The sequence below is a fragment of the Neurospora hispaniola genome (genome assembly GCF_033458365.1).
Source record: "Neurospora hispaniola strain FGSC 10403 chromosome Unknown B0T23scaffold_6, whole genome shotgun sequence".
Classification (NCBI taxonomy): Eukaryota; Fungi; Ascomycota; class Sordariomycetes; order Sordariales; family Sordariaceae; genus Neurospora; species Neurospora hispaniola.
The window spans coordinates 3,459,594-3,479,459 of NW_026944411.1; the positions used below are offsets into that span (position 1 = coordinate 3,459,594).

Below are 19,866 nucleotides of genomic sequence, written 5' to 3' on the forward strand. Positions count from 1 at the left end.
ACTTAGAAATTGATCAAGCTCCGGCCCCATTTCTGACTTAGGGACCCAAATCGGAGACTTGCGGCTCCAGGCGTGGAGCAAATGATGACATGGCAAGCAATTGCCGTGGCTGGGGTGGGGAGGCTGGACATGGGACAAAGACTGGAAGAAAAGGGGGGGTACCGTGGCACCACTGCACTGCCGGCGTAGGAAGTCTCACCCACTCTTGTCTTTTTTCTTGATGGTGTACGTGTATCATGCCCCCCGGCTTGTCCGGTCTGTTGCTTTCTTCTAGAAGAAGTCTTGTCTTACCGCCCAGCACGGCTGATGGCAACACCAGGCAACATCAGAATTTGGGGTCAGCGGCCAGCAGTCAGGGTGAACAGCAGGGCAAATCACCCCTGGTTGTTCCTTGTCGTTGTCGCGCTTATGCTACTCTATCCGCCGGTGGATATAGCCACGGGAGTTCTTGTTGTCTGCCTATCACTGGTCCAGGTAGCGAGAAATATCCGAGTGTTCACTGTAACCAGGCCATTAGGCAGCAATTTAAATCTCTAAAAGGGGCTTGACGATGTCCCCGAGAAGACTGAGACGTCCCCAACCCTCTTCAAACAATCAAAGGAATAGACTGGGGCTGTAGGGTCGTAGCGTGGCGAGCCGTCCCCGATACTATCGTAGAGGCAGCTAGCTTTTCCCGAGTTGAACATGATATGACCTGACTTCGAGGTAATGATAGCGCGTTCGTCGGTGGCAACTCTTTGCCAGTCCTTCAACTGCCATTCTCTACTCGTTAAGTGCCGGTCAAGGTTGGTATGAGTGCTGATGTCTCTTTCTTGCTGTGGTCATCGTGATCGTTGATGATCGGGGATAACTGCAATGTCCGATCATCACTACAGCACGCAGTCTCCCCCTGAAAGTAGCTCTGCGGTACATAGGTACCCAGGTACGGTTCAAATCTCAAAGACAGCCTCCCCATCCGTACCTCAAAAGGTCATTCCAAAACACACAGAAAAAAACCGCCAGTGCAAAGCACGTCGTGACTTGAGTGTCATCAAGGTGGTAAAGGTCCTCGAGTGCTGTTGGCATGCACAGTGTATAGTCCTTAGCCCTGTAGGGCTATGGCTTGCAAGGGTGCCCTCAGTTTGACCGCAGTGTACCCAGTGCAGCTTTTCGCAAATGAAAAGATCCCACTGTTAGGTACACCGCTTCAATACTTCCACTGTTCCATCCGCTCAAAGTAGTGTAGGGCGATGCTGGCTTGGAACTTGTGGAACGAAGCTCAGAAAAGCCGAGCAGTGCCCGGTTTCGTCAAGTTGTCGAAACATGTGGGCATGACCCCGGGGATAGAACAAAAACCCTGTCAACCATGCTGCATTGCATCGTCTCTCGTGCAAGGTCCCATTTCGTTGTCAGTTGTATAACCTGCGAAAGTGGTTGCTTAGTCCTTCTCGATCGATTTCTCGGCTACGCCGATGATATGGTCCCCTCGTTCGAACTGAAAGTGTCAACAGGCTCCGAATTGATCGAGAGAAAAAGCGATTCATTCGCTGCCAAAATGGAACATGGTCTAAATCCCGGGGTAACCGAAGGCTCGTTACTGTCATGAAATTCACTGATACGTCTCCGTCAGCTCATTTCTTCGCATTACTGGGAGGGCTCCCGATGATGCTCATGTGAACGTGAGGCGGGCCGGTGCACCAAACATGGCATAGTAGATCAGACGGGACGACGGATTGAGACGATGATGGTTACAGATAGGACGTGATGGACGATGGAAGTGTTGATGTCGATTTTCGGCAGAAGGAACATCAGCCCAGCTCGGCGTTAATGAACCAACGGGCCGCTGAAGGATTCTCGCTAGAGGGGAGGCTATCCCCGAAATGGGGAACGGGTGGTGCCTTTTAGGGGCGCAGGTTGGCGCCTACCATAGTCTGGAATCCTGGGAGGGTTATGACAAGGGGGTGCCACAAGCGTTGCGATGGAGAAGGATCCTTTGTTGGAGCTCTTTGAGTTGAGAAAAGTTGAAGGGACCGTCAGCAGAGGTATTTAGGTTGTAAGTCGGAACCACCGAAGACTGCAACTCCAAGCCCAAAAGCTGAGTTGCGGAGTACGGTTTCCTCCAAGAGGTGCATTCGATCATTGAGAGGAAGTCGCGGTCGTCGTTGTTGAGACTGTCCACCTTCATCCTTTTATCCAATCCCTGATAACTTCTTCCTTCCCTTGAATCTTCCCCAGCCATTTTCAAGCCAATTGCTCCTTTCAACACTCACTGCTGGTTCTTGTCCAAGCTCCAAACCATGCTCGTCAGCAGCACGCCGTAGCAATCATATGTCTCCATGCTCTGAAACCCGCAAACCTTGTAAAGCGGCACTCCGGCATCGGTAGCAGTCAAGTACGCATCCCTTCCCTCCTTCCTCGCGTGCTCCAACCCCCAGTTCAGCAACTTCCTACCAATTCCCCTCCTGTGCTGCTTGGGATCGACACTGATCAGGATTGCATCTGTCCCATCTCTTCGTCAGTCCATGCCTTCCTTAGTCCTCAAACCCCACCAATACTCACACCAATAATCTTCATGTCCCCTTGGTCCCAAAGTCTCCTTGTCCTTCGTCGTAAACCTCTCGACAACTTTGGCAAACATGTCCTTGTCATACGTCGCCGGCCTGACCTCCACCCCCAACACCTCTGGTCCCTCAGGACCCGGCTTTTGCCAGTGTGCAGAACCCAGGATTTCCTTTTCCTCACCGGTGGATTCGTCAACATCCACGGCAACCACGCACGGCTTCCCCTCGCGCATCCGCTTGATGTACATGGACGTGCGCCATGTAATCTCGTCGGCGGTCAGATCGGCTTCGGTGACGGTTGCCGTAGCCAGTTTGGAGCGCGGGAAGATGAGGGGAGAGAGGGAGTCGGCGAAGGCGGCTGTGGCGATGCGGGCGATGGAAGGGGCGTCAGCCTCGGTGGCGGGGCGGAGGGTGATGGTCATCTTTGTGGTTTGCCTCACAAAGGTAGAGTGGTGAAAAGAGGATTGAGATATCCAATAGCGGGCTCACTTCTCCGTGTTTGTTTGTTTGTTATGTCGTTGCTAGTGGTTTATATCCTCCTTGGCTTCCTCCGTTCCGAGTTTCCGGCCTCTCCGGGTCCCGGCCCTCCAGGCTTTGGCCGGCGGAGTCATCGGCCTGGACTCATCTGGTAAGGCCGATAGACTGCTCTTGGCAGACCAATCCTTGACAGCAACAGAGCTTCCGGCTTTCGCGATCCACCGGACATGGCGGGGAGTTGCCGATTCCGGGGTCCGATGGCCGATCAGTGCTGGTTGGACATGGAAGGGGAAAGGAAAGAGCAACGGTTGCAGGGAAAATTCAAAGGCTGTAGGGGCGATAAGGATGGCATCGCGGATTACTGGTGATGCCAGATGCAAGAGTTGAAAAGTCCTAAGAAGGAAAGTGGAAGTAAACAAAAAAAAAAAAAAAAAAAAAAAAAAAACCGAAAACCGCAACTCCTCGCCGACGCAATTGCCCTGTAAAATTGTTAGCGATCCTCTGAAGCCGTTTGCCAAATTACGACGAGAGCTCAGCCACGACCAAAATGTAGCGAGTTAAAGACTTACCATGATACGAGAAAGAGCATGGGGTATCCATTTATCGGCAGGAAATGCCTTTTCCGCTGTGTTTGGTCAAGAGATGTGACAGAGAAGCAATACTCGGTCGTTGCAATGATAGGTACCTATCTTCCAACCCAGGAACGACGGGAAGCATGGAAACAACCATTCTGCTAGACCCACTTTTCTCCGTGATCCATCGGCTGGCATTCAAGACCGCTGTAAGAATTGTTAGTGACCCTTGGGAAGAGAAAAGCTGCAATTGCACATCTCCAACCAAACTTCCCCTCCATCATCACCTCACGGTCTCAAGCCTGAGACGCCCATCCCTTTACATCCTCACTTCATCACACAGTCAAACACCCTGTCTGTTGAGCAGATTCAGTCATGTACCTAGGTATACATGCCTTTCTTGTTTTTCAACCACCAAGTTTATTATTCGGATACTTTCGTTTACTCTGGGCTTGTGTACATTCGTGTTTCCTCCACTCAGTGTACTTGGAGGTACTCCGATATACCGGCCTCTCTTGTCCTCCTTTCTTGCCTGGTTCAATACATTCTTGGCTCTCCCTTCATTTACCCAGTGCAGGTAACGTACTTTCTCCCTTCATTCTCTTCCCACCCTTGAACATGTCCCTCCCCCATTAGGTACCTAGAGGTACCTTAGTAGTTAGAGGCACCCGCAAATTCGCAATCAGGGTCAGGCAACGGCAACGGCACCCTAAACAACCCAAACGGCCTCTCCTGGATATCCCCCGAGTGCGCTCCGGGCGCCCAGAACCACCAAGACCGATCAAACTGATCACTCGAGATATACAACCAGCTCTGCGTCTCTCCCGTCTCCTCATCTTCCAGCTCCGCCACACTGAACGAATCCATCCACCCCAGCCGCGGGTCCCGCACCACCGTCTGCGTCACGCCCGTATCAGCATCAAACGCCACCACGGCATTCGCTTCGAAACTTCCCTTGTAGATGAATCCGGTCTCGGGATCGGTCTCCATCCCGTCGCTGAATCCCGTATTGCCATAGTTCACTACCGCAGCAGCTAGTTCCGCCTCGACGGCATCGTCGCGCTCGCGCAACAGGGCGGTAGGCACCGAGTAGAGGTTCCTGCCCGCGAGGGGGGTGTAGAAGAGCGTTTCGCCATCGGCAGAGAGAGTGAGACCGTTCACGCCCGCAGGGAGGTAAGCGGGCGTCGTGGTCGTCAGGTTGCCATCCGGCGGGTTGCCGGGGTCCTCAGTGAAGTAGAGAGGTTGACCCCAGATAAAAGGGAGGAAGTTGGCTTCGGCCACGACGGACGGGTCTCCTTCCAATCGCCGCCAGGAGTCGCCGGTGCCGAGGTCGACGACGATGATGGCGTTATCCCCCCACAAGGAAGTGTCCGTGATGTAAGCGACGCCCTCGCCGGTGGTGTTGGACAGGCTGGCGTTCAGGTCAATGCGGACATCGTCGATGTAGGACGTATCAGGAAAGACGACGTCTTCAGGGAAAAGGATGGTTTGGAACACAAGGTCGGTGGAAAGATCGACGCCGACGAGCTTGGGCCCGCCGTAGCTGGAGTTTACGAGAATCACAGAGCCGTCGGGCAAGGTGTAGATCGGCCTTCCCGTGTCAAGAATCCATAGTCGGTCTTCAGCATCTACCTGGACGCTCTGCACGGAAATGAAGTGATCCGGGCTTCCGCATCCGACGGGGTTTTCGGGGTCCGTCAGGTTCACGGCACCGCCGGGGCAGGGAGGGGTGTTGATGTCCTCAGAGGGATAGGCCTCTTCGGTGGAGGGAGAGGTGAGTTCGGCAACTTGAAAGACCCCGGGCGTGCCGTTGTTGACGTTGCCCAGCACGATGGCGGGGAAGTTGGAGAAGATACGGCCGGTGCTCGAGACGCTCACGCCGTTGGGCCATTCACCAAAGTAGGCGTGGACGGCCTCGAGAGGAGGACCAAAGACACCGGGATCGGCGAGAAAGGTGAAGTTGTAGGGGTTATTGTCACAGTCACCGTCGTCACCTCCGTAGACGGGGTAGTTGTCGTCACCACCGTAGTAGGGGCTGTTGTCGTTGTTGTCGTCACTGGCATTGACTGCCAGTACCTCCAAGAGGAGGAAAGCGAGGGTTGTGAAAGCAAAGCGGGCCATGTTGACCGATGATGATGATGGTTCTGACTTGGGTTGTGAGGTTGAGGGGAAAAAAAAAAAATAATTGATGGCGGGGGATATGACACTTCTTTATACCCGTTTTCTACACAAGTCGAGCCGACAGTTAGGAAGCAAGCCGAGGCCGGAATATTTCTGGCAAGCCAAGTCAGCCCTCATCTTGAGGCATTCATGATGCTTAGTTGGCTTAGTGATAGTACACCGAGGTATAGAATTTGGTTAAGAGATCACTGGGAAATTCCCTCGCTGGGCATCACAGGGCTGCACCAAGATTTGAGTGGGCACATATGTTCCAAGCTGTATGTTCCCTCGTATACGAGTTTCTTCAGCACCTACCTCCCGGTAACCAATTTTCTGTGTATATAGTTTGACCCCTGGCTGTTGGTAGGTAAGCATGGTAAACACACTTGCAAAGGACTCTTTTACCACTTTCGGAATAGCTAGGCTGGACTGGTGGCGTGAATAGCATATCAGTTGGCTATTGCCCGCTGCTGAAGAGCAAGTTTTGGTGCATGTGTGCGGTACATGTATACGATCAGTTGTTGTTCTTGACCCTGACTTGGTGTTGTTTGGCTGGACCAATAGGGGCTCCGGGATCCCTTGTTTTTTCCCCCTTGTCTGAGGAGGTCGTGGATCTCGAGCTGACAAACAAACCAACATTGATCTGGGCGGCAAAATGAGCAAAAACTAATCTCGTATCGGGACGTGCAGCCGCTTCGTTGAAGAACTGGTAGTGATAAGAGGGCATGTGGATATATACAGATTCGCAGCCTCAGAATGGGGTAGTTCAGTTCAGTCCATGTTTCTGCATTGCACGAGAGCATAATCGATACCTTCCCGTTTCTTGTTCTTCAAAAGATTCAGTCCATCCTGACGTCACGCCAAAACACAAGCCGTTACTGACACGCTGCCGAGGTAACGAGCTGAACGGTGAATAATGGAGAAATGAGTCCAGCACCATCATGTCGAAGTGCCGATGTGCATCTCAGAGGGCTTTGAGGATGGAAGGGTCGTATAAGATCCGTGGATGCCTTGGCAGAATATGTCGGTGACACTGGATCTTGTTGAAATTCAGATGGCTGTATGGATGAGTTGGTCAGTCTTGGGTTGGGGGTTTACCAACTTGGCAAGTTCATGGTGATGCCAGTACCCTTATTTCCTTTAAGAAATGGCGTGGATGGGAGTACCAGGGCTGATGCCGGTGACCTCTGACGAAATGGGGTAGTCCAGTTGTCAGTTGCAGCATCCATAGATTCCGCATGGTCAACGACAGGAAGATGAACGGTAATATACCGCGGAGATTCGTTCCGTCACGTCAAGTAATGTCCCCTTTCACAACCAAGATACGGCTGGATATCCTTTTTCCAAAGAGATAATCGCGATTTGGTTTGGTTGTATTTTTCGGCGTTTACACAGGCCTATCCCCGTATCAATCTTCGATGTACCCAGTGGCAGTGGCTTTGGTAGTCCTATCCCGGTGGTTAGCCTATATACAGACTGAAAATGGACTATGGGACTGTGGAATATGAGAGGCGTAAACAGAGCCTCCTCCATTATATGCAACCCTAGATGCAGAGGGATTGTAGATCAAGGATGTGGCACATGAGCTCCCGCCAGTCAGTGTCATATCTGCCAGTGGTTCTGAGAATGTGGGCGCTTGACCCTGTTTTTGGGCCAACAGACAGTTATACTGCGGTTGGTTACGCATTAATTGAGCGTAAACGCGGCTGCGATGAAGAAATCCAGGACCGACATGACAAGGAGGCAAATACATAGAACAAATCAGCCAAGAGAGACGGAAGGACTCGTGATAATGCAAATCGATTTAGTACCGCTGATCGTATGATGCTCGTTATACCCAAGGAAAGAAAGGAAATCATGTATTATTTTGTGCTGTCTCCATCGTGACGATAGTAACTCACTGGTCACCGGCCCGAATTATGGGCGGCCTCCTCGTCGTGATCCTCATCCTCCTCATCGCCTTGCCAGTCGGCGCTCTCCAACTCACGTCCTCGAATCATCAAGGTGCCAAACCACCCAAGAAGGGCGACACCGGCAAATACGCCCCAGGCAATCGCCTCTCCCTTTGGTTGGACATGATTTGTCAGGGTAAAAAGCCCGCCGGAGATGAAGGGACCGACGCTACGACCAGCAGCGGAAAGTGTCTGGGCAATGCCATTCAGTGTGCCGAGGGATTCGTGGGAAGGGGCAGAGTTCGTGATCTGCAATTAGTGTATGTTAGGAGACGCTAGATGAAAGATATAAAGGGGACTAAAGGACAAATATCATACCAGAAGCATCACACTGCTCAAGCCACCAACAGCGCAAATGTTCTTGAGCAACAAAATGACACCCAACTCGCTGTACAGCCAAGCTTTGCCGGACCCAATCCCGAACCAAGTGTCTTTCTGGTCCTTGTAGCCGATCCAAGGCATGAGCGCCATAGATATGGCCATTCCCAGAAGGGAGTATCTGTAAGTACCCATGTTGCCCGCGCGCGCCTTGAGCGGTTGGAAGACGAAAGCCTGAAATGCAATGGTAGCCAATCCTGCCAGAGACAAGCTGAGACCAATCGTGCTGGGTCCCAGGTTACGGCCGTTGGGCGGGGGCGCCGAGGCGAAGATGGGGTAGAGCGAGTTGTAGGAGATGTTGGTCAGTTGGAAGACAAGATAGGTGCAAAGCAGGATCAAGGTGGTACGGTTGGCAAGTTGGCGGAAAGCAGACTTTTGATCCGAGGCGATGTCTTTGGCGCTTGTGGCATCTCCATGCTCGCCGAGGAGAGCGTCGCTTTCGTCATTCTGGTGATTGGACTTGTTGTTTCGGCCCAGACAGCCGGCGAGAAGGGTACGAGCCTTTTTGAACATGGTAGTATAGTCGCTGGCGTCTTCATCCTCATCCTTCTCCAATGTCTCTCGGAACCAGATGGCGAGAATTAGAACGGCAACGAACAGGAATCCGGCGCTCATGAGGTTGGGGCCAAGGAATGGGTACTTGTCGGCCCCGACGGTACCAACCAGCAGACCACCGAGAGCAGGACCGGTGATGCTACCAAGGCTGTAAATGATAGGCAGCCAGGTGAAGGCTCTAGTCTGGTTTGTGCGATCCGTGACTTCTCCCAGGGCTGTTGGCACCACGGCCGCATTTCCATTGAGCAATCCCATGGCAACATGAACCATGATGAGCTGGACATATGTCTTGCAGAAGCCGAAGCACACGAAGCAGCCCATCAGTAGAAGGGAGCCTGCAAGCATGACAGGTTTACGACCGATGCGATCCGAGAGGTAGCCCCAGAACAGGTTGGTCACCAACTGCGCGAGAGCAAAGGCCGAGGCCAAAAGACCGACATACAGTCCCTCGTCGCCATCAGGAATCTCGTCAAAAGATGCCACCATGGTGGGAAGGTATGGACCGATGGAGTTGAGGGCTGTCTGTTCGGCTAGGGACAACAGCGCCAGGAGGCCCAGCTGTTTCCATGGTAGCGGTGTGACAGCGTCGCCTTCACCTTGTGATGTATCTGATATACTTCCATCGTCATGGCCATGCTCGTCGTCGCGTCGTTGTTGGGCATATGCACTCCACGGGTCGTTTCGCGGTGGTGAGGAGGGCGTCTTGGGTGGTTGTGTTGGGAAGGTGTGGTATTTGTGGGTGGACTGTCGGCGGATGGGACGTATCGTGGCCACCGAGGTTCTTCGACCGTTGTCATTGAAGGGGCTGTTGAACTGGGGGAACGGAGCGCCAGCGTGAAATGACCCGGAAGACGTGGTTCGCTGTGGTCGGGGAGCGCGAGGGGTTCGAGGAGTTCGAGGAGTCTGCGGCCGTGATGAGGATGAGGATGCGCCGGCGGCCGTGTTGGCGGCGGCAGAGGGTTGGACCATGACGTCCGAGGTCGACCACTACAACACTGGAGATGCGCGATATAAAGCGACACAGTGGTGGACTGCAGGTACAGATGGGTATTATGGTCGAGGTATGGTCGAGATATGTACAACCAAAGAAAGGTACGGTGTGCGGTCTGGTCTCGTTACTCGGTTGTGCCGACGAATCGGATTGGATGTCGGTATCTCTACAATTGTTGATGGTGTCGGATTGGAAAGGTGGCCTCGTCGTCGAGTCCGGGGGAGAGAGAGAGACAAAACGGGGGGGAATATGTTTCAATTAAGACGGCCCAAGCGACGATAACACAGCTGAACGCCAACAAGGTCGTGTTACGTGGGCGTTGTTCATCTGCGTAACTCGGGTTTTGTTGGAGAGAAAATGGAGCAAAATACCGACGAATTGGATTGAAACTTGAAAAGGGCTTGGCAAACAGCCAATCACATAACTCCATCTTTTCCTAGTTCGGATCTCCAGTGGAGTTTCTGTAATGATGTCACTGATTGGATCTGACTCTTGCAATGCCCCTCCCCCGCGAGCCCCGCCATTGAACCCAACGAAAGCCTGCCTGAAGGGGAACAGGCGCTTCTGGCCCTGTAATTTCAGGGGTTCCATGCTCTGTTCTTTTTTTGTTTTTTTTTTCGGCGTTGCCTCGGTGTTCAGTTGCTTGGGTTGTCCACAATGTAACCAAGAAACATCCGATCTCAGGTCTTGAAGGGATTTCACCATCTGGAAGCTCACAGTTTCACTTGGAATGGGGGAGCTTGTATGTACGGGTATTCAATCATTATTATGTACAACGCAACACAGTCTCAAGCACCCTCTTCCAGACGCCTAAGAAAAGACTACGGTCTTGCCGTTGTTGAGGAACAGCCTCTGCTCGGCATACCACTTGACCGCCGCCGCCAACACCTGGCTCTCGACGTTGGAGCCCTCATCCACCAACCTCTCCGGTCCCATACCGTGATCAACTCTGGTGACCCTCTGCTCGATGATGGGACCCTCGTCCAAATCCGCCGTGACAAAGTGCGCCGTGGCACCGATAATCTTGACACCCCTCTCGTACGCCTGATGGTAGGGCTTGGCGCCCTTGAAAGATGGCAAGAAGGAGTGGTGGATGTTGATGATGCGGCCCGACATGGCCTCGCAGAGCGTGGGCGACAGAACCTGCATGTAGCGGGCAAGCACAATCAGCTCGATGCCGTGCTGCTTGGCCAGCTCGAGGACCTGCGACTCCTGCTGGGCCTTGGTGTCCTTGGTAACGGGCAAGTGGTGGAACTCGATGCCGTACGACTGGGCCAGCGGCTCAAAGGTAGGGTGGTTGGACACAATGAGGGGGATGTCGATGGGGAGCTGGCCGGTCTTGGCGCGGAAGAGGAGGTCGTTGAGGCAGTGGCCGATCTTGGACACCATGATCAGAACCCGTGTCTTTTGCGCGACAGGGCGGATCTTGTACTCCATCTGGTAGTCGGTCGCAAGCTTGTTGAAGGGCTCGATGAGGTGCTCGGTCGAGGGCGTGGGCGTAGGGCCAAAGTGCACGCGCATGAAGAATTTTTCCGAGACGGGGTCCGAGAATTGCTGGAGGTCGAGAATGTTGTGGCCCTGCTGGGCGAACACGCCCGTGACGGCGTGAACAATGCCCGGCTTGTCAGGGCATGACAGGGTGAGGATGTGGTCGTTGGTGGCGGCGGGCATTGTTGAAATGTGGTTTGTGTTAATGGTGATGTCTTTAGTTGTGGCCGAGCTGTCAAAACAATGGAAATACGTAGTAAAATACTATGGAACCCTCTTCGCTGGCACGTGGCGGGGGGGTTTAGTGTACTACGTAGAGGTACTTTTAATGACTCACGGGATCCCCGTCCCGGTATTCGGACTTCTAAGTAGAAAGTGCCCAGACTGGAGTGTCCACTCGGCATACCTCCTTATCCTTGTCGACGGGATCCCGAACTTGAGGAAAAGTCAGTCAGGATCAGAGGGGGTTAGGGTTAATGCAGGTACGTGATCCCCTCCGGGCCATTGAGGACCTTGATGGTTCAACCTTTTCCTGTCCTTTCTCGCCATTGGCCAATCTCCATTTCCTTCCGCTGACTTGTGCTGTCGGGGAAGGAGCACTCGAGCTGCTGGGCCTGCAGTGTGCAGAGCGAGGCCACTGCACTCCATCCTCCTCCGTCTGAAAGCCTGTCTGTCACTCACTCCTCCCGTCTTCCTCTCGCAACCTGAACCCCTCGTCCTCCCATCGGATGTTCCCAACCACTCAGAGAACCACCACATACACAAACGACAACGCAAACGCGGCAATTGGACCCAGCATGGAGAACGTAACGAAACCATTGCCGACAATATGAACCACCCCGAGCCACGCCGTTCCGCCAATGATCCAGCTTGACTTGTTCTCTACAAAGTCACTGTATCATGGTTATTGCCATGGGCCCTGACACCGAGCATGGCGAAGCGTGCCTCCTTGGGGTTCCATGCCAGGTGAGAAAGACGACCAAGTCCTTAAATGGGTGCCTGAAAAGCCATTATCTCCGGGACTGATAGTGTTACATCCAGCGACCCTCCTCCTGCAAGCCACCTTGCCGCACCTCTGTCCCCTTGCTTCCAACAACCTAGGTAGACACGGCTTCCACGGCGCCATGTGTGGCACGACCCTTCACAGCCTTACCAACCTCTCCAGGGAACCCAGCTGGCCCAGATGCTGATTGAACCGATTTTGGTGGTGGTGGCTTACGAAGCCCTGAAACCGTTACGTCCTTACTGCTGACGACCCAGGGCAAGTGACATGTGGGGTGTGGGATAGATGTGCTTACTCCCTGGGGAATGGTCGGTGCATGTTGGTCAGATTCGCCGGGCCCCTCCAGGCAGCCTTATTCGCCCTTCAAGAGAGAAAGTATCCTCCATTTGCCGTGGTGTGGGACAATGCGAAGGGTTCGTGACGCGACAGAAACCTCTGATGGGTCGGTATTCTCTTATACCTCTCGCCGTCTCCTTCAAGGCCCCCAAGGCTGGAAGATAGGCCTTGAGGACGAGAACACATCAGTCTCGCGACATTACCCGCCAGAAACGAGCCATTATTTTGGTTGCATCCCAGGATCGGAACCTCGCATGAGATGCAGAAACAGCATCCCTACGCCGAGGAGGATACAAGGGTGTATTGGGATTCCCTCTGGTTCGTCCGCGCCGCTCAAGTGCGCAACCCCGAACGTCCTGGGACCGCACCAATGCTGACATCGTTACAGGGCGTCTACACCCGATGTCACAATGCCGTTGAGCCAAATATCATCAAAAAGGTGTTAAAACCCCTCATGTCAGGACATTCGCTGCCGAAACACACAAGCAACTTGAACTCCAGCACATCAAAGTCCCACAATGCCACCAACATCAATATCCCTCCCCTCGCACGTCGCGCGGCCGTCTTCCACCAAGACATCCTCGGTCACCGTTACAAGCATTCCCTCACCCGCCACGGAACCCAACCTCTGCTCCTTTTGCTCCCAGATTGACTTCTCGTTGCTCCGTTACCCCACAACTACCGATCTCCGCTCTCTGAACGACGGCAACCCAGCACCCCAAGAACTCAGCCCCTTCAAGCGCAACCCATATGCCAGAGTCTACCCAACATGGACTTTGGGCCTTCTTTCCCGCATTCACAAATCTTCTGCCTCGTGCAACCTCTGTCACGCCATATGTACCGTCCTAGACCAGCAGCCGCAAGTCCGCGCCACCCTCACCGATATGGGCGTACAGGATCCATTGGTCTTGGGTACATTAGCCTTTTGTGGGAGATTGTCGGCGCCAGACGGGACCTCGTGGTTCGAGCATGATGACAAGCATGGCGGACTGAAGGAAAGGGATTGCTTCTTCCTCCGACGGTTGGGACTGCTATTTCGGCCGGCCGACAAAGACGAAGATGTGAATGAGCCGGGTATGGCCAAAAAGATTGAAAGCTGGTATTCCACAATGGATATCTTTCAGACCATGAACACTGCTATTCCAAGGGGTTTTGCTGAAGACAAAAAAGGGGTGCTGATGGGAGATGAGGAAACCCCGGAGACGGTGTGGTTCGCAGGACGAAAGAGACCGGAGATGATTGACATTGGCTTGATCAAACAATGGCTCAATGAGTGTTTGCAGAACCACAAGAACGTCTGTGGGATTAGTGAAGAGGTAGATGAGGATGATGATCCGGAGTTGGTAGAACAGATGAGGCGTTTGGGGTGAGTGTAACCGCTTTCAGTGTTTTGGAGGGCATGAACTGACAGACACAGCAAACCAATTCCTCTCTTCCGTCTCATTGACGTGCACAAAAAGTGTATCGTCACCAAGTACAACCTCTACGACGTCGACATGTCCGCCCTCAAGTTTGCTTCACTCAGTTATGTCTGGGGTGTCACTCCTCAGAAACTCACCCTTCTTATCGAGAACGAGTATGAACTCCAGCGGCCCAATTCTCTCGTTGGCAAAGTTTCCAAGACCATCTCCGACGCCATCCACCTGACTGAACAACTTGGCCTCCAATATCTCTGGGTCGATGCCCTCTGTATCATCCAAAACTCCGAGGATGATAAGGTAACGCAACTTGGCAACATCGCCAACGTTTACGCCCACTCCCTCTTCACTATCATGGCCGCTGCGGGTGACGACTCCAACTTTGGTCTTCCTGGTATCCGCACCCCCCGGGATACAGTCCAAGAGGTAGTCCCGGTCATCGCCCCATCAGAAAACAACCCCGGGTTGTCCCTCATCACTGCCCTCTCTCCCACCCACCAGTCCCATGAACACCCAACCCGCAAGACCATCTGGGCCTCGCGCGGGTGGACACTCCAGGAACGAGCCCTCTCCCGACGGGCCATTGTCATTATGAAGAGCCACGTCCTCTGGTCCTGTTCCCGGTCTCACTACTCGGAGGAGTCCTGCTGCGAGACCGCTACACTCGGCTCCTTAGCATGGTTCGGCCTGCAAGAGTCTGACCCCATTCTCAATTCGTCCGAGCGAACGTGGTACACCGAAGACGTGCCCGAAGAACAAGTCTGGTACAAGTTCCAACGCTTGGTGCAAGACTACTCAAACCGCAATCTAAAGTTCCAAGGCGATGCTCTCGATGCGTTCAGTGCAGTGGTGGAGCAAGTCCGCAGAATGACTGGTGAGAACTTTCTCTGGGGCATGCCAAGCGGGCGCTTCGAGCTTTGTCTGTGCTGGGAGCCTTATCGACGAGGTCTCAAGAGGAGAGAGGAGCTGAGCACGTTGGAGATGACCAGCTTCAAGCGGCATGTTCCCTTCCCAACTTGGTCGTGGCTGGGATGGTCCGGAGCTATCTGTCTCAAAGTGCAGGACCGCGAGCTCGAGGTGGGACTCAACCCAAAGGTGGTTTGTTTTGTTCTGCGCAACCACCCACTGCGCGTGTTTCCGGTGCGAAGAATCTCCGTCGATAACGACCCAGAACGAGCCAACTCGTGGGCTATACCCAACACCAACGACAGCAAGTACTCGGTCACCCTCGACGACATCTTTGACAATCTGCCCTCCATGACCCCCGAAGTCCTGCTTGACATACCGGACGACCAGCTCATTTTCTTCTGGACCGAATCAGCGCGCTTCAAACTCTCGGAGCTCAAAGTGCAGGGACCGTCGATGTTGCAAGAGAACCCGTTGCATGTGAAGGAGTACACCAAGTATTATCGAGAGATTATCGACGATGACGGACAAGTGGTAGGGAGGACGCACCCTTGCGACCCAACGGCTCAGGACATTGGAGTGGATGAAAAGGGTGACGGTAAATGCGAGTTCATCCGCATTGCCAACAATTACCTGCCGTTCTGTGATCCGGAGAAGTTGGCGATGCAGGTACGAAGGGGTACAGGCAAGTATAACAGGGATGTTAGATACCGCGTCAATTTGGCAGAAATCAAGAAGGAGGCGTGGAAGCAGGTTTATGAGAAGAGGGTGTTGGTTGCACTGGGTTAAGATGGGGGTCCGTTGGAGAGGGTGACATTCGGGATTCCGCAGGCAGTGTTCCTGCCTTTGTGTGCGATGATGTGTTGCAATGATTGCTCTTTTTGTCAGCCTTTTGCATGTTCAATCCTTTGTTCCAACGTCCGACGGCTTTGCTCGCTGCGATGGCGGTCGTATGACGGGCGTCTGCTTTGCTTGATGATCACTTTGCTTTCTCGGGATGATACCACCCCCATCCGGTCCCAAAACATTCTTGATCCACCCTGCTCCAACTACATGTACCGATATCTTTCATGATCCAAGCCGTCGAGTCTGTGGGGTTACCGAGGGTCCCATCCAACCTTGAACAGCCGTCTCAAAAACCAACGAGTGAGCATCCAGAAATTTGTTGATGTCAAAGGTCTGATCCAATGGCGAGGTGGAAAGCGGCTAAGTGTTATCGGCATTCCACGGACGAGCTTGATCCATTTACAACAAGACAACAGCCACTTTTGAGCAGTCGAGAATCTCGGCCATCTTGGCAAATTCGGCCAGCGGGATCCAGTGGGATGCATATCATCGGTATCTGACAAAGACTTGTGGTAAAAGCTGCACTTTCAGCAGAAACTGGTACCTGGTGCTGGTCTCTGGGCGCGGCAAGTTACGTACCTACACACAGCTTGAAACGCCATACATATCCGAAGCCCTGCAGATCGGGTTGATCAGTCGAGATAAGAAAGCTCGAATTCCCATAAGTCATGAGTTCTGATTGGTCAGTTCCGGTCTCTATCAAAGTTGCGACAGTGCAACCATTCGATAGTTCCCGCGTGCCAAGCGGCGAACTGATAAGATTTCAGAAGCGTAACTGAAGCTTATCTCAACGAATGTCCGGAACCCCCCGTGAAAGACTCAATCCCCATGAAATCCCCCGAAGCGATTGGAACCGCCATTTCGGCATTGGCGTCATGGATGGGGTAAAAAGGGTTAAGGACACACATGGCTGAAGTGGGGAAGTTAACGGTTCGAACTTTGAAGAGCCGGATGAAACCCCAAAGAGGAACGACATCGGAGGAGTTCGGGTGTCTTACACTGGTTGCTGATAAGACTTGTGTTACGCTTTCCTCGCCATTACTTGCAGTGATAAAACTTTTGTCAGCCTTTGGTATACACACCAAGGAGAACATAATAGGAATTACGTCCAGGCTGACTTTGATGTTACACCCCGCAACCGGAACGCGAGACCGGGGTAACTTGTCCGCGTACACCAAACTCCGCGGTGGATGGAAGATGTCATTCAAGATCTTATCCGACTTTTGGATATCACACTCTGATAACCACCGCATGGGATCATATCGCCTTGTCATTGCTTTCGTGGGACACAAGTTATATATCTCCAGCCGCATCCCGACATCATGGGTCGAGTCTACCTGTCCAGTGTCACAAGCTTCCAAGCTCACAGTACTGTCAAACAAAGTCCCCTAAACACCATACATAATGGCGGGGGGTGCAGACACAACCGTCAAGATAGAAACAGCCACGGCTCTAAACCAAGGAGTCGGCTATGGCATCGTCATTGGGCTGGGAGCATTGTTTGCTCTTGGTGAGTACAACCCTACCTTCCCTTCTCAGTCCCTCTAGCCCCATGAATCTCACTGACTGGATGTCTACCCTGTCAGGCATGATCTTGGTCACCTTCATCCTCAAGCGCTACAACCGCGAGCTTCAAACATCGGAAATGTTCAACACGGCCGGTCGCACTGTCAAGTCCGGTCTCGTTGGTTCCGCCGTCGTCTCCTCCTGGACCTGGGCTGCCACCCTCCTCCAGTCCTCGGGTGTCTGCTATCGGTATGGCGTCTCGGGTCCTTTGTGGTACGCTTCCGGTGCCACCGTCCAGATCCTCCTCTTCGCGACCCTCGCCATCGAACTCAAACGCCGTGCTCCCAACGCGCATACCTATCTCGAAGTCATCCGCGCCCGCTTCGGCACCCTGCCACATATCGTTTTCATGATCTTTGGCTTGATGACCAACATTTTGGTTTCCCTGATGTTGATCGTCGGAGGCAGCGCCACTATCAACGCCCTAACAGGGATGCACACCATTGCGGCCATCTACCTCCTTCCCGTCGGCGTGGTGGCTTACACCTTGGTCGGCGGTCTCAAGGCCACCATTCTCACCGATTGGATCCACACTTTCATCCTCCTCATCATCATCATCGTCTTCGCCCTTTCCGCGTACGCCTCTTCCGAAGTCCTCGGCTCGCCCAGCGCAGTTTACGACCTCCTCGTCAAAGCAGCCGCCGCCCACCCCGTTGACGGCAACCATGAGGGTTCCTATCTTACCATGCGCTCCCGCGAAGGCGCCATCTTCTTTGTCATCAACATCGTCGGCAACTTTGGCACCGTCTTCCTTGACAACGGGTACTACAACAAGGCCATCGCCGCCTCGCCCGTGCACGCTTTGCCCGGCTACATCCTCGGCGGTCTCTGCTGGTTCGCCATCCCGTGGCTTACCGCCACCACCATGGGCTTGTCCGGCCTCGCTCTGGAGAGCAGCCCGCGCTTCCCTACCTATCCGAACCGCATGCCCGAAGCCGATGTCAGCGCTGGTCTGGTCCTCCCCTACGCGGCCGTCGCCCTGCTAGGAAAGGGTGGAGCGGCCGCCACGCTTCTGATTGTCTTCATGGCCGTTACTTCGGCCACCTCGTCGCAGCTCATTGCCGTCTCGTCCATCATCGTCTACGACCTATACAGGACATACATCAAGCCTGAAGCCTCCGGCAAGCGACTCATCTACATGTCGCACGTGGTCGTCTGCGCTTATGCCCTCTTCATTGCCAGCTTCTCCGTCGGACTGTGGTACGCCGGTATCTCAATGGGTTATCTGTACGTCATGATGGGCGTCATTATTTCTTCTGCCGTCCTGCCTGCGGCGCTGGTTTTGACGTGGTCCGGCCTGAACAAATGGGCTGCTGCCCTCTCCCCTGTCCTAGGACTCTGCGTGGCGCTGGTGGCGTGGTTGGTCACGGCCAAGAAGGAGTGTGGCGAGATGAGCGTTGCTTGCACGGGGAGTAACATGCCGATGTTGGCGGGAAACGTGACGGCGCTGTTGAGTCCGGTGGTGTTTGTTCCTGTGTTGACGTTGGTCTTTGGCAAGGCCAGGTATGACTGGAAGAGCATGATGGCGATCTCGAGGGGGGATGACCATGACGTGGCGGGCGAGGCGGGGGTGGATTTGGAGGAGGTTCCGGGGGGCAGAGAGGAAAGTGACAGGGAGATAGTGGAGGAGCAGAAAAAGCTGAGGAGGGCGAGTAAGATCAGTAAGACCATGACTGCTGTTTTGGTAAGTTCCATCCCTTTTTCCTCCATTCCCAATCCAGGTTGCTAACATGGAAACGAACAACAGACCCTAGCCCTCCTGATTCTCTGGCCTATGCCCCTCTACGGCACCGGCTACATCTTCTCCAAGCCCTTCTTTACTGGTTGGGTCGTCGTCGGCATCATCTGGATATTCTTGTCATTTATCGGTGTCGGTCTGTTCCCCATCTACGAAGGGCGGGAGACGCTGATCAGGACTTGCAAGTACATTTGGTGGGATATCACGGGCAAGGGCGTCAAGGCCATTCATGCTGATCAGGCAAGACATGCTGGGGAAGTGGTGGTCACCGAGGGGAAGACGCCGGGGGATCAGACGCCAGAGGAGAAGAGTGTCAAGGGGGAGAAGGTTAGGGAGGGGATTGATAGCAGCTGAGGGCCTGCGCCGAATGATGGTGAATGTACCTAGGGGGGGCCGAAGTGAAAGTGACTCGGAAGAGGCAGTATGGCGGGAAGGGAGATGTCGTACGGTGATGAGTAATGCCCATACCCATGGTTTGTCCCGTGTTTGCAAATTTGATGATGACATGGGGAGGATGATGATAGCTCAGGCATGTTTGGAGATACCCTTCATTTTATTAATGACAATGTGTAATGAACAGTCATTTCTCTTGCCCTGCTTGTGTGTTTTGGTCATCGAGGCCTAGGCTAGTCGCTTCCTGAGCTTCTACGCAAGTCAACAACGTTCTTACCCCTCCCATGACCGAGTCCGCCTCTCCTTCCTAGAGGTACGATTGCCTATACGTAATCTGCGAGTCTCGAGATCTTTTTGGTCATCAAGCATCCCTGGCTCCTGAATTCCATGCCTTCCATTTGGACTTCATCACAATTACTTCCGATCCTGCTCATACTTGGTCCCGTGTGTCATTGTTCTCTTCATATTACGCCCCGCTACCTATTGTCGTAATTGTTATTCAGTTTCGCAGAAGTGTGCTTCATATTTCCATTCTCGTTTCACATCA

At 53.5% G+C, this 19,866-nt stretch overlaps 6 protein-coding genes across 6 annotated transcripts; 2 read left to right on the forward strand and 4 right to left on the reverse strand.

Annotated features, from left to right (window-relative positions):
• Positions 1-1,915: 1,915 nt before the first annotated feature.
• Positions 1,916-3,413, reverse strand: B0T23DRAFT_204709 (acyl-CoA N-acyltransferase). The gene is made up of 2 exons (XM_062833447.1): positions 2,539-3,413; positions 1,916-2,478 (listed from the first exon to the last, which is right to left on the reverse strand). The coding sequence occupies exons 1-2, from the start codon at positions 2,960-2,962 to the stop codon at positions 2,246-2,248; spliced, it is 657 nt and encodes a 218-aa protein (XP_062691309.1). The 5' UTR covers positions 2,963-3,413; the 3' UTR covers positions 1,916-2,245.
• A 457-nt stretch (positions 3,414-3,870) lies between these two features.
• B0T23DRAFT_385780 (major royal jelly protein-domain-containing protein) lies at positions 3,871-5,989 on the reverse strand. Its single transcript, XM_062837561.1, has one exon. It carries the CDS (start codon positions 5,708-5,710, stop codon positions 4,241-4,243), a length of 1,470 nt encoding a protein of 489 aa, XP_062691310.1. The 5' UTR covers positions 5,711-5,989; the 3' UTR covers positions 3,871-4,240.
• Positions 5,990-7,467: 1,478 nt separating this feature from the next.
• Positions 7,468-9,964, reverse strand: B0T23DRAFT_446126 (major facilitator superfamily domain-containing protein). Its single transcript, XM_062840948.1, has 2 exons — positions 8,020-9,964; positions 7,468-7,950 (listed from the first exon to the last, which is right to left on the reverse strand). Exons 1-2 carry the CDS (start codon positions 9,601-9,603, stop codon positions 7,654-7,656), a joined length of 1,881 nt encoding a protein of 626 aa, XP_062691311.1. The 5' UTR covers positions 9,604-9,964; the 3' UTR covers positions 7,468-7,653.
• A 277-nt stretch (positions 9,965-10,241) lies between these two features.
• B0T23DRAFT_385784 (formyltetrahydrofolate deformylase) lies at positions 10,242-11,466 on the reverse strand. Its single transcript, XM_062837562.1, has one exon. It carries the CDS (start codon positions 11,294-11,296, stop codon positions 10,436-10,438), a length of 861 nt encoding a protein of 286 aa, XP_062691312.1. The 5' UTR covers positions 11,297-11,466; the 3' UTR covers positions 10,242-10,435.
• Positions 11,467-12,759: 1,293 nt separating this feature from the next.
• On the forward strand, positions 12,760-15,719 carry B0T23DRAFT_204899 (heterokaryon incompatibility protein-domain-containing protein). Its single transcript, XM_062833450.1, has 3 exons — positions 12,760-12,770; positions 12,841-13,818; positions 13,870-15,719. Exons 2-3 carry the CDS (start codon positions 12,971-12,973, stop codon positions 15,563-15,565), a joined length of 2,544 nt encoding a protein of 847 aa, XP_062691313.1. The 5' UTR covers positions 12,760-12,770; positions 12,841-12,970; the 3' UTR covers positions 15,566-15,719.
• Positions 15,720-16,602: 883 nt separating this feature from the next.
• B0T23DRAFT_343164 (urea active transporter) lies at positions 16,603-19,589 on the forward strand. The gene is made up of 3 exons (XM_062835916.1): positions 16,603-17,132; positions 17,209-18,872; positions 18,936-19,589. Exons 1-3 carry the CDS (start codon positions 17,027-17,029, stop codon positions 19,278-19,280), a joined length of 2,115 nt encoding a protein of 704 aa, XP_062691314.1. The 5' UTR covers positions 16,603-17,026; the 3' UTR covers positions 19,281-19,589.
• The last annotated feature ends 277 nt before the right edge of the window (positions 19,590-19,866 follow it).

What these genes read in the sequence shown, in the direction of transcription:
- B0T23DRAFT_343164 (XM_062835916.1), top strand. Translation starts at nt 17,027, where the DNA reads ATGGCGGGGGGTGCAGACACAACCGTCAAGATAGAAACAGCCACGGCT. An exon ending in GGGAGCATTGTTTGCTCTTG is followed by an intron (nt 17,133 to 17,208) that starts GTGAGTACAACC and finishes CTACCCTGTCAG; the next exon opens with GCATGATCTTGGTCACCTTC. An exon ending in AGACCATGACTGCTGTTTTG is followed by an intron (nt 18,873 to 18,935) that starts GTAAGTTCCATC and finishes AACGAACAACAG; the next exon opens with ACCCTAGCCCTCCTGATTCT.
- B0T23DRAFT_204899 (XM_062833450.1), top strand. Translation starts at nt 12,971, where the DNA reads ATGCCACCAACATCAATATCCCTCCCCTCGCACGTCGCGCGGCCGTCT. An exon ending in GAACAGATGAGGCGTTTGGG is followed by an intron (nt 13,819 to 13,869) that starts GTGAGTGTAACC and finishes TGACAGACACAG; the next exon opens with CAAACCAATTCCTCTCTTCC.
- B0T23DRAFT_446126 (XM_062840948.1), bottom strand. Translation starts at nt 9,603, where the DNA reads ATGGTCCAACCCTCTGCCGCCGCCAACACGGCCGCCGGCGCATCCTCA. An exon ending in TGAGCAGTGTGATGCTTCTG is followed by an intron (nt 7,951 to 8,019) that starts GTATGATATTTG and finishes CACTAATTGCAG; the next exon opens with ATCACGAACTCTGCCCCTTC.
- B0T23DRAFT_204709 (XM_062833447.1), bottom strand. Translation starts at nt 2,962, where the DNA reads ATGACCATCACCCTCCGCCCCGCCACCGAGGCTGACGCCCCTTCCATC. An exon ending in GGGACATGAAGATTATTGGT is followed by an intron (nt 2,479 to 2,538) that starts GTGAGTATTGGT and finishes GAGATGGGACAG; the next exon opens with ATGCAATCCTGATCAGTGTC.
- B0T23DRAFT_385780 (XM_062837561.1), bottom strand. Translation starts at nt 5,710, where the DNA reads ATGGCCCGCTTTGCTTTCACAACCCTCGCTTTCCTCCTCTTGGAGGTA.
- B0T23DRAFT_385784 (XM_062837562.1), bottom strand. Translation starts at nt 11,296, where the DNA reads ATGCCCGCCGCCACCAACGACCACATCCTCACCCTGTCATGCCCTGAC.